The 18,438-nt window shown below is 43.0% G+C and overlaps 2 protein-coding genes across 2 annotated transcripts; both read right to left on the minus strand.

The window, feature by feature from the left end:
* Positions 1 to 4,577: 4,577 nt before the first annotated feature.
* Positions 4,578 to 9,923, minus strand: odad1 (outer dynein arm docking complex subunit 1; the record flags this gene model as incomplete). The annotated part of the gene is made up of 13 exons (XM_083892596.1): positions 4,578 to 4,586; positions 4,683 to 4,767; positions 4,862 to 4,965; positions 6,013 to 6,176; positions 6,429 to 6,597; positions 7,222 to 7,304; positions 7,419 to 7,559; positions 7,640 to 7,815; positions 7,905 to 7,972; positions 8,077 to 8,190; positions 9,295 to 9,420; positions 9,504 to 9,693; positions 9,799 to 9,923. 13 exons carry the CDS (start codon positions 9,921 to 9,923, stop codon positions 4,578 to 4,580), a joined length of 1,554 nt encoding a protein of 517 aa, XP_083748722.1.
* A 2,034-nt stretch (positions 9,924 to 11,957) lies between these two features.
* tas1r3 (taste receptor, type 1, member 3) lies at positions 11,958 to 16,633 on the minus strand (the record flags this gene model as incomplete). Its single annotated transcript, XM_083892597.1, has 8 exons — positions 11,958 to 12,545; positions 13,398 to 13,768; positions 14,211 to 14,331; positions 14,415 to 14,618; positions 15,097 to 15,510; positions 15,593 to 15,949; positions 16,027 to 16,327; positions 16,425 to 16,633. The coding sequence occupies 8 exons, from the start codon at positions 16,631 to 16,633 to the stop codon at positions 11,958 to 11,960; spliced, it is 2,565 nt and encodes an 854-aa protein (XP_083748723.1).
* Positions 16,634 to 18,438: the final 1,805 nt, after the last annotated feature.

An 18,438-nucleotide genomic window follows, 5' to 3' on the forward strand; every position in this document is an offset into this window, starting at 1 on the left:
TCTACTACCTTATTTATTTTACCTCGTACGGCTCCACCCCTGCAAGTCCTCTCAGAGAAAAGTGGAAATTTCCAGTAATTCCTGCTGCTTTGCATGAACTGCTCCTCCTCCTCCTCCTCCTCCTCCTCCTCCTCCTCCTCCTCCTCCTCTGCCTCCTTCTTCTTCTAGTTTCCCGCCTTCCGCTCTACCTGCTCTTTACTGCCGAAGGACAAACTCAACACCATGTTGCCCAGCAGTGTATATACAGTTTGCCCACCACTTCCATGGGTTCCTGGCTTGTTGTGGTTATAGGACTCAGATCCTTTCACGCCGAAAAAACAGAAGAGTTCAGTGAGTTTTATTTTTCGGTGACGGCCAGATTAGTAATTACAATAATCATCATCCTCGGTACACCGTGTCACTCCCTGAATAAATCTATATTTATGACAGTTAAAGCAAACACTGTGACTGTTACGTTACCCTCTTGAACGATCACCACGTGTCCGTGTTGGGATCACGGAACAGATTGTAGATTAGCATTTTTATTTCTCTGGCTAATCTGATATTCTGTGGGTGTGTTTTTTTTGCACCACAGATTGTCACACGGCTACAGACGGATTAAAGACTGATTAGAGTGAAGGTGTGGCTCAGACGTCAAATTAAATCTTACTATCTTTATTCGTTTACAGCCTGGTCCGGAGGGTGTCTCTGCTGTGTGTTTGTTTTTTTACAACGTCCTTACTGACAACCAGATAACGTGAACGTGAGCCACCGAGATGCCTGATTAAAAATAAAAAAAGAAATGTATTTGAGTAAAACTGAAGACAGCTGGACTGGAGAAGTTTGAGTGTGTTGATGGCATGAGACTCACTGACCTTAGACCCATTGTGAAGCACCAACAAAGAGCCATCTGCACTGCAACCACAGCTGAGATGAGGGGCTGGTTGGAGGGGGGGGGGGGGGGTTTACAGGCAGACACAGACAGAGAGTGTGTGTGTGTGTGTGTGTGTGTGTGAAAGAGAACACAATCATTGATGCTCCTCGATCGCATCGATAACGTCCAAGTATTAAATGACTGGTTGGGGCTGTTGAAATTTCACAGCTTTACACACAGAGCTGCACATCATCAGCATCAGCAGCTTAGAGGAGGGGGGGGGGGGGGGGGAGAAAAAGTGGCTGTTTCTACTGCTGCTTAAGTGGGAGACAAGAGCTGAGCCGCTGGCCTAATCACTCAAGAGCACATTTCCTGCCTCCTGCATGAGGATGATGACATGAAGTCAAAGGAAGCTGTTGTAATATTTCACCCCCCCCCCCCCCCCCCAAAAAAAACTGCATATCAGCTTGGCGGGCGTCCCATTCATTCATGAATTATTCTCTCTGAATATCTGGATTAGGACACAAACGGGTTTTGCGCTACAGCCCGTAATAAATTAAAACAACGTAAAACATTATGTTTTTTGTTTTTGTTTAAAAGAGTGGAAAAACAAAGACAAAATGGTGTCAGGGGCATCTGTAAAAATTCACAAATGTTTCACAGGTAAGACATGATAGCCAGGATTGCTTAGCAACAGCAGTGAAAGGGGGGGGGGGGGGGGAAGGAAAAAAAATCTTGCAGCCTATGTGGCATCGGAGGAACCGTGAGTGCTGCCATCCAGTGGTGGACTGGCAGCACTGTGTACTGAGAAGGATTCAAAGCATGTATGCGGCGTATGTGCATGCAAGAGAAGGACGTAGATTTAAAGGTGTAAAAAAACCTCATGAATGGAAAGGGATTCGACGCAATAGAAACAATGGTTTAATCTTTCAGAACCTGGACACTGTTCAAAAACGTGTTCGCGCATTTGATTGGCTGGAAAAATGTACTAGCTCTTAAGGCAGGAGGTTGCTTAGCAACATTCAAGGAGGGAGGGGAGGGAAGGGAAGGAGGAAGGAGGGAAGGAGGGAAGGGAGGGAGGGAGGTATGGGTGTGTGTGGGAGTACTGGTTGTGGGTGGGGCGGAGCATAGTCATAGACAGACAAATCCTTCTGGGGAAATACCTGGAAAAATGCCCAAATAAATACAGGAGACAGAGGACTGGTGTATCTTCAGAGGTCACGGAAGAGGTCGTGGTGAGAAGAAACCTTTTTTAGGTTAAGACGAAAGTTCTTTAGCTGCCAGTCGATTGGCACAAAATGTTCTCCAGAGTGAGTGACAGACAGAAAAGACGAGTGCGTACGAGGAAACTCTACCTGTGGCTGTGCCTGTTTGTTCTTGTTGGTGTGTGTGTGTGTGTGTGTGTGTGTGTGTGTGTGTGTGTGTTCTTGTATTTGCGGCATACTGAGGACCAGTGAGGGTTTTTGACCAACAAAGTGAGGTCATTTTTTACAAAGTGAGGACATTTTGGTTGGTCCTCACTTTGTTTTCATTGAAATCACTTCCTCAGGTTACTAACTGTAACATGCTATAGTCAATTTGTCAAAAAAAAAAATTCTAATTTGGGACGACATAGTATAGTATGACGTTTTTTGTAAAATTTTAATTTTAAAAATTAATAAATCGAAAATGCTTTCCAACCCTCTTTGCTCTGGGGCTCCACCTGCAGACATTTTATGGTACTGCAACCAGTAGTTCTTTGTAGATGTCATTCATGAAGTAGATATTTTTAATTGTGTTGATTTATAAAGTGGAAATGCTGGTCCTCAGTATGCAGCAAGTACAAGAATGTGTGTGTGTGTGTGTGTGTGTGTGTGTGTGTGTGTGTGTGTGTGTGTGTGTGTGTGTGTGTGTGTGTGTGTGTGTGTGTGTGTGTGTGTGTGTGTGTGTGTGTGTGTTTCCAAAGAGCGGTTAGGAAAATTACCTTTTTAATTATGATAAGCTTTAGGTGACCTAAATGCAAACTCAAACAGTCTGCTACGTATAGAAAAATAAGGTTAAGATGAGCGAGGAGAGAGGTGGTGTAAAAGAAAAGAAACTCGGGGGGGAAAAAAGTGTGAAGCAACTGGAACTGCAGACAAGGTGGAAAATGTGCTTGTGAAGAGAGGTGGAGTCAGAAAAGGTAGAGGCAGGCGGCTGCTGCTGCTGCTGCTGCTGCTGGTGGTAGGTAGAGCCTGCAGAAGGAGGAGGGCCCTTGGAAATGGCTGCTGCAGGCGGTCTCTACAGGCAATGGGGTCTCTTTTGTCAGGAGCAGGAAATGAGGTTTCTGTTGTGATGAAAGAGAATGTTTCTATGGCAATGCAGCGAGCCGTGTGCACAGAGAATTTGGTCGGGAGGCTTGGTGGTGGTGGAAGGAGGGAGGGAGGGAGGGAGAGGGGAGCTGAGTGAGTGAGGTTTGGATTTCAAAAGCAGCCTCCTCCATCTCATCTCCCCTGCCTTCTCCCCCCCTCCTCGTCTCCTCTCCTCTGCATTTCCACAGCACTCTTTTATCTCCGATAATCTGTTTTCATAGCGCCACACGGTTAAGGAGATACACGCGAAGCCACCGCTTCATCAGGCGTAAAAAAAAAAAACATGTTTACAGAGCGACAGCAAATTACGAGCTGTCAAAACACGTTCGACAAACACGCTTATCTAATTTACCCCTCAACTCGAGCAGGATAATTGACATTTCGGTCGGTGAATTACACCTTTGATTGCTAATTAATTCGACAAAAATCCACACGACGGCACCGGCGTGACCTTCAAAGCCTAAATATAGGCACAGGCTTTGTTAATAGTAAAAATACGGTTCTTAAAACAAGTTCCTGATGAGGAAGTTTCTCTGTCGACACAGGCTCACGTCAGGATGTTTGGATAGGATGACATTTGGAACGACTGAGAATCAAAGTGATGTTTTTCTTGTTTTATCCTTGCACATCACAAGCCAAACACACACACACACACACACACACACTCCTCATATCACTGCTACACACACACACAAAGACAGCATGGTAGTGTGCCTTCACTGACTGACTGAGCACGATGACGTTAGTGACAGACACCGTTTTAACCGAACGAGGACATGTTTTATGATAGAAATCCACGCAAAATACACATCATTATAATTCCTGCGACAGTAACTCACTCAGAGTCAAGGGCACGGGGAGAGCCAATTAAAACAAAAAAAAATTACAAAAGGTTCTGCTGCCCTCAACCTTTTCATTGGAGTATAGCACCATGTACCGTGTAATGGAGAACAGCCACCGAGGGAGGCCAGACTGTAGAGCCAGAGCCAGATGGCAAAGTCCCACATCAAAAGAACAGCTGGTTACCAGAGTCTGAAAATCTTTATGGCTCCAGAGCTAATTGCCCCAAAGCAAATTAGCTCCAGCTAAACAAATCACCATATACTGTATTATGTAGCAGGGCCCCCATGTTCATTATAACAAAAGACCAAATACACAAACAAAGCTTTTAAGCGAGGACTTTAATGTGCACGTGTGCAAAGATTTTAAGCTATAGTTCTGTCAATCGCCGTGGCCTCCGTTTATGCTAAATAGTGAAAACACGACCTTAGACTGTGTACAACGAGAACAGTTTAATTATTATTATTATTATTAATAAACTGATCAGGTCAATGTGTCTGACCCCCGTCTTCCAGCGAGTCCCAGCTGTCCTTGCACAGGATGAACTCTGCTCCTTACAGAACCTACACAAATCACATTTGAGACCAAAATATGTAAAAAAAAAACAAAAACTCATCTAATGAAAAGTAATTTCAGACCTTTATTTTTTTTTAACTCACTTGTATAATTCTTCTGCGCAGCTCTTCCTGTGAAAGCGGTCTTTCCTCGTCGGCGACGACAGCCTCCTCTGCATCATGAGCCACACTGAGGAGACACGTGTTTTTGTAAGGACGTGTGTGTAGATTTTTCATTATTACAAATACGTCGATATCCAAAAGGTCCAAAAAAAAAGGCAGACCTGTTGATTGTTGGTTGGACTTTGGAGTTTTCCTGAAGCTGCTCTGGATTTTGACCCAAAAGGATTTTAGCCAGGTCTCTTGGATTGTAGTCCTTTTCTAAATCCTGCAACAAAAGTTATACACACTGCCGTTCAAAAGTTTGGGGTCACTTAGAAATGTCCTTCTTTTTTAAGGAAAAGCACTTTTTTTCAATGAATATAAGAATATACACTCTATACATTGTTAATGTGGTAAACGACTATTCTAGCTGCAAACGTCTGGTTTTTAATGGAATATGTACATAGGTGTATAGAGGCCTATTTCCAGTGTTCTAATGGTACATTGTGTTTGCTAATGGCGTTAGAAGACTATTGGATGATTAGAAAACCCTTGAAAACCCTTGTGCATTGATGTTAGCACAGCTGAAAACAGTTTTGCTGGTTCTTTGACGAAAGGGCAAAATGAATAAAAGTGTGACTTTTAATGGAAAACTTGGAAGAATTGTATCGGTGACCCCAAACTTTTGAACGGTCCTGTATCTTCATTCTTTTCTGGGGTATATGCCACCAGTGACACTTGTTCCTAGCCTTGGTCCGAGGCTTGAAACTGCAACGCTAATTCTGCCACCTGTAGGGGGACAGGACCTCATTCCCAGAATGTAAAAAGTGTCTGCTATCTTTGCTAACGGGACCAAGTGTCACTGGTGGGTACGTAACAAAAAAAAAGTCAGGGGAAACTGAGGTTGGGAAGGATCATTTTTCAAAAATTCGAACCCTATTCTAGTAATATAAAGTATTAAAGTATTCCTTTAAATATCTTTACTAATATGTACAATTTCAATGTACACTCTTAGAAATAAGGGTTCCAAAAGTGTTGGCAAAGGTGTGTTTGCTCATCGCGTTAGAAGGCTATTGGATGATTAGAAAACCCTTGAAAACAGTTTTGCTTGTTCTAAAAATCATTATTTCTAATCTTGTCAATGTCTTGACTATATTTTCTATTCATATCGCAACTCTTTTGATGAATAAAAGTGTGACTTTTCATGGAAAACACAACAAAATTGCATAGGCGACCCCCGAACGGTAGTGCAGATGTATAAACAACTGCGTTTTACGCTAAGACGTAAGGGCAAAGATGTTCCCACCGGGAGCCACAGTTTAAGCAGATTAACCTTGGAGTTGAGGAAATCTTGAATGGTGAGCAGCTCGTTCGTCTTCTGTTCCACCAGACCCAGATAGAACATGATGTTGTTCTCGCTGATGCCCTTCGACAGGCCCAGCATGTCCTCCATCACGGAGCGGTCGCACTGGAGCTTAGAGAAGGTGCTGTTCACTCCTGCGCAGAGGGACAAAGTCAAAAAGTCAGACGTTCCTTGGTTAATCCAAAGCTGCATGTGCTCGGTGTAGCATTTTAGTAATGAATCGGTGCGTATGTGAGATGCAAAGACACACAGTACACGTTTTTGAGCGAGATCCTGATAATAACATGGTCTGTATGCCACTCAAAGCACTTTACAGTCATCACACACACATTTATATGCAATGGAATCATTAAGAAATGACTCTAAATGAACTGTTGTTGCCAAACCTGTTTTAATCGTGTCCAGGATTTCGCTGATGACGCTGGCTTTGCTTTCGTAGAGATCGGCTCGGGCCTCGGTCTCCTTTAGCTGTCCGTCAACGTCTCGGAGCAAAGAGAGGTGATCGTGCTCCTGTTGCGAACCTTTGGTTCGGAAGCGCTCCATCTCCTCTTGCATCTGCACATTCATCACATGCTTCAGATGAATAAAATGCCTCAAATTCATCCTTTACATTTTTGAGTTATCCTGTTTCAAAGTCGAACATAAAACTATGACTAAAAACACTCCTTGGTGGAAATAATGATGTTTTCTTTGTGACTGTGAACAAGAAATCAAGAAAGAACCAGCCACACTCTGAGAAATAAGGGTTCGAAAAGGGTTCTTCTACAAGGGCTGAGGGTCTACCTGGAACCATTTGCTTCTGAGGGTTCTTGGTAACACTAATGGTTCCAGTTAGAACTATTTTGATCCAGAGATCCCTTTAAAACCCCTTTCCTGAGTAAAGTGTTCTTGGTAACACTAATGGTTCCAGTAAGAACTATTTTGATCCAGAGAACCCTTTAAAACCCCTTTCCTGAGTAAAGTGTTCTTGGTAACACTAAGGGTTCCAGTAAGAACTATTTTGATCCAGAGAACCCTTTAAAACCCCTTTCCTGAGTAAAGTGTTCTTGGTAACACTAAGGGTTCCAGGTAGAACCCTTTTCAAAAAGGGGTTCTCCTATGAGGACAAGCCGAAGAACCTTGTATGGTTCTATTTAGCACTTTTATTTCTAAGAGTGCGGGAAGAGAAAACATACTTACTTGGTTGATTTGATCCCTCAGGGCTTCAACGTCAGTGTTTTGCTCGTTCACAAAATTGAAGAGCGCCAAGTTCCGGTCTTCAGCTGCGCAATAAAAACAACCATGTGATACATTTTAAATCCAAATCAAAGAACTCATTCAGACCATATGTATGCATTAATATGAAATCTGAATTGTCTTGTGCTGGTAAGATTTACCCTGGATGAATCTGGTCACCATCATTTCCAGGTTCTTCTCCTCCGTCACTGTGCAGATTCTTGCAAAAACCTCCTCCAGAGCGTCCAGCGACTCTTCCCCCGCATCCATCCTCTGCTGCTGCTGCTGCTGCACTTCTGACACTGGAACGACCACCGATCGTGAGTGTGTGTGTATAGCATGATGTAAAAAAAACATGCTGTTTTAACTTTGAACGCCATACGCTGCCTGTGTCCCACGTCTTGGCCGCTCCTCTCGCTGCACTTGGTGGTCATGAAGTCTTTCAGGCTGTTCTCGTGTGCGATCACCCTTTCCAGCTCCTTCATCTCAGCGTTGTACTGGGCCAGGTCCTTCACCGCCTTTTCCCTCATCGCAGTCACTTTGGACTGAGCCTCCGCACTTTAGCAGAGAAAAAAAAACAAACAATAAATTCAGGGGATCACGGAGAGCACATCCAGACTTTTACAACAAACTCTTTCAAATCTGACCTGGCATCATACGCAGCAGTGGACAGGTTGATCATTTCCCCGATCTTCTTGCGCACATCCTGCAGCTCCTATAGAAAACACACACGACGTGTGTGACGACGTAAAGCCACAAAATAACCAGCTCAACAAACACAAACGTTGCGTCATCATCAGCTGCGTGCGACGGTCTGACCTTGTCCAACCTGTTGTGGAGTTGCTGAAAACGGACGCGCTCGATTTGAAGCGTCTGCAGCTCCTCTCTCAGGTGGCCGTTTTTGGTCAGCTGTTCGTTGAAGCGAGTCGAAGCCTGAGAAGGAGGTTGTACACGAATTACAGCAGGATGTGAAGAAGATCCAGCACCAGGGCCGGGCCCAAGCCTCCATGAGGCCCTGAGCAAAATTTGATTTTGGGGCCCTCACACACCTACTATACTAAAGGTATAGTTATCCTACTCTGTCACGCATACGAATACACTTGTAAAACTAACTATGTGAGAACTTTTTGTTGCATGGAAGCAGACACCAGATTTACCAACAGAAAAATCTTTCATTAATTCATTCATTAGTATTTGGCAAAATCAGCAACTCCCCCTACTGGCGACACAGAGAATCAATACATAAAACCAAACGGTTTATAAATAAAATAGATAAAAAAGATATTAAGGTCTGAAAATCTAAACATGTGCACAATCAATTACACTCCTGTAATACAAAGATGTGACTTTTATATGTAAAAAAAAAACCACAGCATTAAATAAAATAAATACTTGAAGGTGCCATATGTAAGAATGTGGCCAAAAACAGTTACTACATTCAAATTCAAAATACCGACGTATTTGAGGTTTCGTTTTCTGACGTAACTGGCAACCCGTGGTTTGCTCGGCAGCTGATGATTGGTAGACGGCAGTAGGTGGCGCCACATGACGCCAAAACATGATTTCAAAACATAAACATGATTCGCAGTCTGCAAAATATTTTTTTTTATGCAAATATTTTGTCTGTACTGTTGTTGTTGGTGAGTTCAGTTTGTTATATGAACATTATTCCTGAGTCTCTGTGTTATATTAGGAGGATTTTATGGCCAGTTGCTTTAGATTTATTACATAATACACCTTTAAATAATAATGTAAATCAACAGAGGCACCCGGAAAACAAGGTCTTAAATATGGTTTATAAATAAAATATAACGTTAAATAATCACATCTGACAACTATGTAAAAACTGTGAAAAAGCTTTGGTAAAAATGGGGAGACAAAGTCTAAATAAACTACAGCAATCCAAACTTTTTATTCATTTTTTAAATTAATTGCTCTGGGGGGCCCTCCAGTGGTCACGGGGCTTAGTTCGCTTATGCCTTGGGGCCGGCCCTGAGATGCAGTATTACAGTAATCAGGCAGAAGATCATGACTCACCCTGTCCAGTTTGTACTCCAGCGTTTGCACGGCCTTCTTGGTCCGTCGCACCTCAGATGTTTGAGAGTCGTGACCGTTGACGTCTCCTTTTCTCAGCCGTGTCAGCTTCACCTCGGTGTTTGCAATCTGTCCCACAGACACAGACACAGACACATGACATGAGGACACGTACGTCTGGTTTCTTTATAATAAACAACAACTTTAATAACCTCTCGTTTTAAGTCCTTGTGACACTGCTTCTCTTTGCCCAGCTCCTCGTCCAACACGTCCCTCTGCACCAGCAGAGCTCGGAGGCTCTCGGCGTCCTCGCTGTCCTGCTGATGGCGGCACAAGCTCTGAGACGCACCGAGGTTTCGATGCAGCTCCTGCTGCTCCTTCAGCAACTTGTCCATCTCCTGCCTTTTGACCCACAACAACGCACAAACAACAGATTAGGGTTCAAGTAAAAACGTAGAGCAGGTGAATGTTTTTATTTATTTATTTATTTATTGGTTTATTATTCACTGTTGTTTGCGGATCTGCTCTCTGGCCTCCATGCTGTAAGCCTGTCGATCTCCCTCCATGATCCTGAACTGTCTTTGCAGTTTGGCGAGCTCTGATTCTGTTTCAGTGTCAAACAACTCTTTCATTAATTAATTCATTCACACAAGGCATGTTATATCATTTGAGAAAGCTAATTGAATAATAATAATAATTTAATAGTACCATCGATATCCATCTCCTTACTGTCCGAGAGTGCACTTGCTTTGCTGGTAAGAAATAAAAGTGTGATGTGATGATATTTTACACAAAAACACATGTATATAGTAAATATGCAATTGATTATTCATTTAAATCAAAGACATCTATATTTATATTTCATATACGGCTTTGAAACGTCCAATGAAAACAGAACCTGAGACCCAAATATGTTCAAAAAAGCAGTTTCTTTGAAACAGCATGTATTTTATTTATCTCTTTTTAAAATGTATTTTCATTGTTTTACCGATCTCTGCTCTTTGTGAAGCACTTTAATGGCTGTTTTGAAAGGTTACAGAGAAATAAAGTCCTTATTACTATTATTTCAAAGACCATAAATAAGATAAACATATTCAATCAGACTTTTAAATCCAGTGTCGTCACAATCCAACCTCATTCTATATTAGTATAAATCTAGTTCAACATGTTTAATTATAAAATACAGAATAGTTAAAATGAGGCATTATAGAAAATGTTATGGAAACTACCACACACACACATTACAAACCATTAAAAGTCGACATTTTCCTTCATAGCTGTTACAGAATATTAAATTAATCTTAGTTATGGTTATATAGTAAAAATAAATTCGTCTCACCAGCTTAAAAGTGACAAACACGGAGACTTTTCTGAAGATGAACAACAGCAGCCTCAGTTGTTAGCAACCGTTGCTAAGAGAACCGGAACCGGAAGTGAACGATTCAGGTAGTTTTAGACAGCAACACCAGTGAAGAAGGTCAGGTAATATCACTCTAATCTTAATATTGATAACAACATGTACAAATACATAAAACTCCGACAAATTAGCCACGTGTTTAAATAAATATACCTTACGTTTTAAGTGTAAGAAGCCCCGCCCCCATCCCCTCCTCTGATTGGGTTAAAATCAAGCTTCGAAAGTGATTATTGGTCAGAGAATATGATATGAGATCAACATTTTTAAAACTGATGCATGGACAGCTCACTCATTTAAAACAAAACTCATTGATTTTAGAAAAGACTCCTCTTACTCTCTTGGAATTATAAAATAATGAAATGTCTAAGAATTCAGCTGCTTAACATGTGCTGATACACTTAAATATGCATTTTTGTTTCATCAGAGGCAAATAATCACCATTGTTGTTGATACTTTGACACAAATTACATTACAAACTATAAGGAGTAAATATGAATGAATGTACATTTTCTTTGGCGATAATAAATCTGTGTTCGACTGTGATTTAGTATCAAGTTATTTTGTGATTATTTCTCTTGCAAACAACATGATCATGTGCACGTGCAGTAGACTTTTGCAGCACTTGATGAAAAACCAAACAACGGTTCCAGTGCTTCTGAAGCAGTGTCGCCATTACATATTTTATCCACCAGAGGGCAGCGGCGAGTCAATTTTTAAACTATAAAATATGACTGAATCTTAAAAAAAAAAAAAAAAAAAAAATACAAACGAAACATGCATTTAAAATGTTTCCTCTGTACACCAGGATTATTATTATTATGATTTTAAATAAATATATATTAAAAATCATAATTTGGCAGATTGTAGTGTTTATATTTTGCATTTTATCTTTGCTGCTGCAAAAAAATGACTGAAATAACAATAACTCACACATCCAGTTTATCATTTTATTGTTTTCAGTGTGTGTGTTTAATTGTAAACAACATGAACATTTTGCTAAAATATTTTTCTAGCATACACAACCAATTACAAGTAGTATTACTGAATATATATTTTAATACAACTATAACAATTTCAGTGATAAAACACTTTTACTTTTTACATGCAGTTTATGTGATTTTAATATTCGTGATTGGAAAATTATTCATATATATATTTATATATATATATAGTATAAAGTAGTATACTTCTTCACTCGCATACAAAACATAGAAATAATCATGTATTTTTTAAATAAATATTGTGCTGTTTATTTCCCAGGCTGTGCCTGTGGCTCCTCCTCAACTGGTCTTGGTGGAACAGCCTCGAGGAAAGTACAGAATTGCTCTGGCTTGTTTAAGTCTGGCTTCCTCAACAGCAAGTAGCATTTTGGGACATAGTAGGCGACCACCAGTCCCAGGTTGCTTCCCAGGTCGAAAGAAACGTGAACAATGGTTCTGCCCTTGTCATTCAAGCCTATGTAAACTGGAATAAAGGTCACCCAAATCACGCAGTAGATCAGGCAGGAAAAGGTGATGTCTCTGGCGAGGTTGTACTGATGGAGAGGCTTCACGGCCATGAACGTGGCCATGAACGACACCAGCGCCAGTAAAGCGTTGAAGCCCTGCATTAAGGCGAATCCCATCAAGGGCTCCACCGGACACGCCAGGAAGTCGATCACAAAGTTGATGGTCATGTTAGCCTTGTATTCAGACAGCCACCGCGACCGGGCAGCGAACCAGCCGCAGAGGCCGGCTTGAACGACGCAGCACGCCAGCACAAACAGCCAGCTGCCGCAGCCTCGTATCGTACGTAACTGAGAGGCCGCTCTGTCTGGAAACTCAGTCACGTAGAATATCTGTTGGAAAAGAAAAGTTTTTTAGCTCGTTCACAATGTGCTATAGTGACCAGTCTATGGCCCTTTCTCAATACCCAAGTATGCCAGTACGTACTTGCATCCTTGGGAAGTACATACTTGAGAAGTACGACTGAAGTACATACTTGCCAAGTACGGGAGTACACGAGCACGATTCTTCAATTGGAACGGTGTACTTCCTTGTTCTACTGTTTGAATGGCGGGTGGTGCCAAGCACTTAAGCCTCATTACCGCCACCCACAGTGTTGATGAATGAACATATAAAATACTTTTGATAAATGCATATATTGTTGTTATTTTCACATTTTAAAAATTTTATACACTATAAAATATTGTCCAGGCCGAGGTAACGCTCCTCTGTGCCGGGCACTGTGAGCACCGAGCGTTCGCCGAGGCGGAGCTGATCACCTCCGACAGCGCCGCTGTCAAACTATAAATACATCATATCTTAATACACAAACCACATGTTTGGATTCTAAATGACACATTTCTCGCCTAAAATGATTTCAAAACTGCGTTCCGTGACACAGAAAAATGTTTATTTCAGGTTTATATTTGCATTTTATCCTGCTATGTTCCGCCGAAATGCATTCTGGGATATATGGCTTTCCCAAGTACGCTCAAGTCACCACCCGATGCATACTTGGTAAAAATGGGCGGAGCGAGAACACACTTCCGGGTATGAGAACCGTACTCGCTGCTCGCGTTCTTGAGAAATGGAACAGAACTTGGACTGAGGCATGATGACGTTTTCACGAGTACGGGAGTACGCAAGTACGGACAAGTACGCACAAGTATGGATATTGAGAAACGGCCTATATAGTCATTCCTCACCTGCAGTGAGATGGACGCGACGATGGAGAGCGCAATCGTTTGGAAATAGCAGGTGAGCGGCAGCTGGAGACGACACATCGTGTCCGACAGTTGACCCACAAAGAGCAGCAGGCTGAGGCAGCCTCCCGTCAGGCCGAGGAGAGCCACCAAACTCTGAGTGCCACCCGAGGCCATGACCATCGGGCTCTGCCGGTGCTTCAGGAACACGACCCCGACCGACACCTGACACAGCAGCAGCGCTAACCCGGCCAGGATCATGGCCAGAGCTTCAGGTCTGTCCCAGGACAACACCACAAAGGTGGGCTCGGTGCAACCAGTGCTGCGGATCAGGGACCACTGACCGTCAGGGCACTGAGTGCACTGGATGTCGTCTGGAGAGCGAAAAGGACAACAGGACAATTTGATTATGAGCTCCGACAGCTCGCTTTACTAGCGCAATGTTGTCTGCTGCTGTCCCGACATGAAAGAACTAACCTATTTGCTTCTCAAACGATTAATTATAAACGTTGCATTGTTTGTCAAATTGGAAAACATCATTTTCTGAGCAGGATTAAATCTTGGAAGAATCTATTTCCTTATGACAAAACACAAGGCTCATAAATCCACTCATTGACCCACAAAGAAATCGTGTCACATTTGAACAGAGCAGACTAAGAGTTTGGAGTTGACCCTTGGCCTTTATACTAAACTCTATGAGCTGAATGATCTCCTGTGGAAAGTCAGAATATTTCTCACAATGTCGCTCTACTGTATGTTACTGTAAATAAGAGTCAAAGTAAGTGAGAAAAAAGAGTGGATAAACCACATGTTTACCCTCAAATTCCTGATAAGTGCCGGGCAGACAGTCGATGCAATCATAACAGCAGGAGTGGAAGCCTTTGACTCTGCGGATTTGCCCTTGAGCACAGTCTGCTGAACACCTGGACTCAGGGACCTGCAAAAAACACGTGGCATCACTTTATTGGATTTCCAACAATTCGACGGGTTGAAAAAGTTATAGCAAATGCCAGAAATTACCCTGGAGTCTGCCGTGTGCCACCTGAAGAGCGACTTGTTGATCGACAGAGTTTCATAAAAGGTTCCGACGTGCATGAAATCTAAACCGGACGCACCCCAAATCCACTGAATCACGTTGTATCCTATGTTTGGGTTGCCATCGCTGTCAAACACCAAATGAGTGCCGTTGATGTTCACGGACGTATTCCTCAAAACCCTCAGCAGCTGCAAAAAAGATCGCATTCTTTAATTCAACACACACATACATGTACTTGTACATATACATATATACATATATACATATATACACACTCTTAGAAATAAAAGTGCTAAGTTGAACCATATAAGGTTCTTCGGCTTGTCCTCATAGGAGAACCCTTTTTGGCTCCAGGTAGAACCTTTTTATAAAGGTTCCACCGGGAACCATTTTGGAGGGTTCCACCAAGAACCCTTTTAAAACCCTTTGTTCAGGAAAGGGGTTTTAAAGGGTTCTCTGGATCAAAATGGTTCTTACTGGAACCATTAGTGTTACCAAGAACCCTTGAAAAACCCTTTCTTCGGGGAAAGGGGTTTTTCAGAAGCAAATGGTTCCAGGTAGAACCTCAGCCCTTGTAGAAGAACCCTTTTGGAACCCTTATTTCTAAGAGTGTACATACGTACATATATACACAGAAAAATAAAATAGAAATACAAATAAAATCACCTCCCATGGGTAGATTTTGCTATCCAGTCCCCATTTACAAGCGGTCGAATTGCACTCCAGAAGATTATGCAGTGCCTCCGCGACACTGTAGATGGCGGCATACACGCCGAAAGCTGTACGCTGCACGGTAGGATCCGTCACCAAGGTAATATTAGCAGGTGATAAGTACCAACACTGTGGGCAGGGGTTGCTGTGGTCGGCGGCCGGTGGCGGAGCGGACGTCGCTCGCCTCTCCTCGCTGATTTTGGTGAAAAGCTTGTGTGCGTAGACGGGGAGCAGGTCCAGGTTCTGCGTCCTGTCGGTGAATCCGATGACCGTGCCGACCGACTGTATGTTGGGAAGAGTCGTCAGCCTGTAGTGGACGGACCAACTTGTGCTGGCGATCCAAACCGCCGTCATGTTCCTCCTGACGACCTGCAATAGACTGGACTGTGGTGAAAGTGTAACAGTTGCGCCGTCACGCGCCGCGTGCGGATTCTGCGCCACCAACACTAACCTCGGCAAAGAAGATCTCGGCGGACGAAGCGACGGAAAAGACCACGACCACGTGCACGTTTGCCGCTTTGATGTTAGTAACGATGTTCCTGACCGCTGGCTCGGGGTTGCTGTAGACGGGAATCAGACCCTGATAGGCCACGCATATCGACATCACCTCCGCCAACTTGGAGAACTGCTCCACGCCGCGTTGTCCGTACTCCTCGTCGCTTCCCACCACCGCCACCCAGTTCCAGGCAAACTCCCGCAGCAAGAGCGCCATGACCTCCACCTGCCACCGGTCGGTGGGCACCGTGCGGAAGAACGACGGGTAGAGGTGGTTGTCGCTGAATTTGTCGCTGGTTGCGCCGTAGCTGATCTGAAACAGAAGTGACAACAGTGGGGTGAGCGAACAAACAAACAAAAAAAGTCAAATTTCATCTTCGTGACAAAGACCTGCGGCATGAGAAAGAATCCCAAGATTTTCCCGATGACGGACACCAGCTCCGAGCTGTAAGGACCGATCACGGCGGATATGCTGGGTTCATAGTCGGTGTAATTGCACTCCACAGACAGCGCTTTGGTGGATTTGTCAGTGAGGAAGGAGAGCGTCGGCCTCACGATGACGGCCGCTTGTCTGCACGTGTCGTAGGTTTCGTAACCCAACTTGACGCCGGGGAGCACGACCTGGTTGGCGTTGATCTCGTCCACTGCGTATTTCATCACGATGGAGAGGCCCAGTCCAAATTCATTCACCCTTTGGGATCAAAAAAACAAACAAAGTTGAGTCAAACGGTTGAGAAACGACACAAACGAGATCGCTTAAAAAAAACAAAACACACAAACGCGTTTACTTTTCGCAGCTGATGTTGTTCGGCTCCGTCCTCTGGCTGAGGTCGCTGGACAGGTCGTTGATGGAGAAAAGCCCTCCGAGCATAATGTCGCCCTTCAGACTGAAGAGATTGGTGGAGACGTTGTCGAACCATTCGGGCGAAGCGTTCGCGCAGAAGCCGAGTCTGAACTGCCAGCACAGCAGCAGCAGCGGAAGGAAAGGTGAGACCATGATGCGGATTCACCGGAGACTGAAGCCCGAGCGATGACAACATGTGAATATGTGCCAGTGAAATTGTTGTATGCAAACCGTCGGCGTGTGTGTGTGTGTGTGTGTGTGTGTGTGTGTGTGTGTGTGTGGTTTTCATCTTTCCGGGACATTTGCTTATGGTTTGCACTCGGAGTGTCTCTGTTGAAACTGTCAGGAGATGATTCACGCGACACAGGTGGTTTGTTTGTCGCTCCATCACGGAACAAACTGTCAAAATCCACCAATTTACACCAACTACATTCATGAAGTAATGATTTATTACGAACAGACTGTTAATAAAAGCTCAGAGGATAGACTAGAATATGACATTATTACATGTTCATCAACATCAACTTGTTCTTCTTTCACTCCCTAGTTTGTGTCTTTACTTCCCGTGTCCTCGTCTTGCAGGCTGCAGGATCCAGATCCGGTTCAGAGGCAAAGACTTGTCTTATCTTGTCAAACGACAGAACGCTGAATCTTTCGACGAGCACTTCTTTGCGTTGTGTCAAACACACTCCGGCATCTCGATTTACTCGCGCAGTGTTGGCGGTCTCGACATAAAACGCATCACTTCCTGTGTGTGTGGCGCGGCAATCGCAACATCTCACCATGATTATACTCAGACAGTTGATAGGAGCCGATCGGCTTAGAGTTCAGAGTTTAGAGAGCTATTATTATTATTATCATTATTATTATTATCGTCTTTATTGCTATATGCTATAATTAAAAATGATATTGGTATAATTATGTATCAATAATCTCTGCTGCTGCTGCTGCTGCTGCTGCTGCTGCTGCTGCTGCTGCTGCTGCTCTCTTTCTCTTTCTTCTGTCTCTATCTGGTTTCACTCTTTCACTTTCTCTCTCTCCTCGGCCTCTCCTTTCACCGCAACCGGTCGAGGCAGATGTCCACGCACATGTTTGAGTCTGGTTCTGTCAGAGATTTCCTCTCCACTGATGCAGAATTGTTGCCCTTTTAGAGCTTTTACTGAGTTGTTGCCTCTATTTCCTTATTGCTTTTATTGTATTTTTATTAGTTATTGTACCACAAAGACATTCATATGCACAGCTTGAGTCCAAGACAAATTTCCCCTCTCGGACAATAAAGAATATTGAATTAAAGTACGTAATACTGTAGTGATAACTGTTGTGTAATAATGTAGTTTTGAGTGTTGGTGTAATAATGCATTAGTGACTACTGTGCACTAGTGTACACCATCACATTGCAGCATGGTGTCTAGTTTATTAGCATTTGTTGTTTTGTTGCTTTGCATTTGCCTCCGTGTCGTTTTGCATGTTCATTTACAAACACACCATTTGTCATCTCAACTAACAAATAGTCACATTTCCTCCCACAGTCTTTGCATAAACCTACAGTATATGTGTCTCTAAAAGGTCTTTTGATAGAGTGTGCAACATTATTCTTCCAAAAACCTAATAATGTTGATTTCACAGACACAATTAGACTGGAGTGCACAACGTGACCAGAGGTACTTTCCTGATTCACAAGACTCAGCGTTGACAGGTTTAAAAGTAGAGAAAAGCCACAGAGAACAAAGCAAGTATGTGGTTTTCGTACATTTACAACTTAAAGTGTTATGTTTTTTTACTCGGCGACGACGACTCAGAGTGATTCACAGTTTGGAAAATGTTATCAAATAGTTTTTGTTCACATTGACCAAATAACCACAACACAAAGAATTCATCACAGTGTAAATTACACTATACTTTTAAGCTGCAGCTTCCTTTAAGGCCCTGTGTAATTATTAATGAATGAAACTTTTCCA

Source organism: Microchirus variegatus, assembly GCF_963457635.1.
Source record: "Microchirus variegatus genome assembly, chromosome: 7".
NCBI lineage: Eukaryota > Metazoa > Chordata > Actinopteri > Pleuronectiformes > Soleidae > Microchirus > Microchirus variegatus.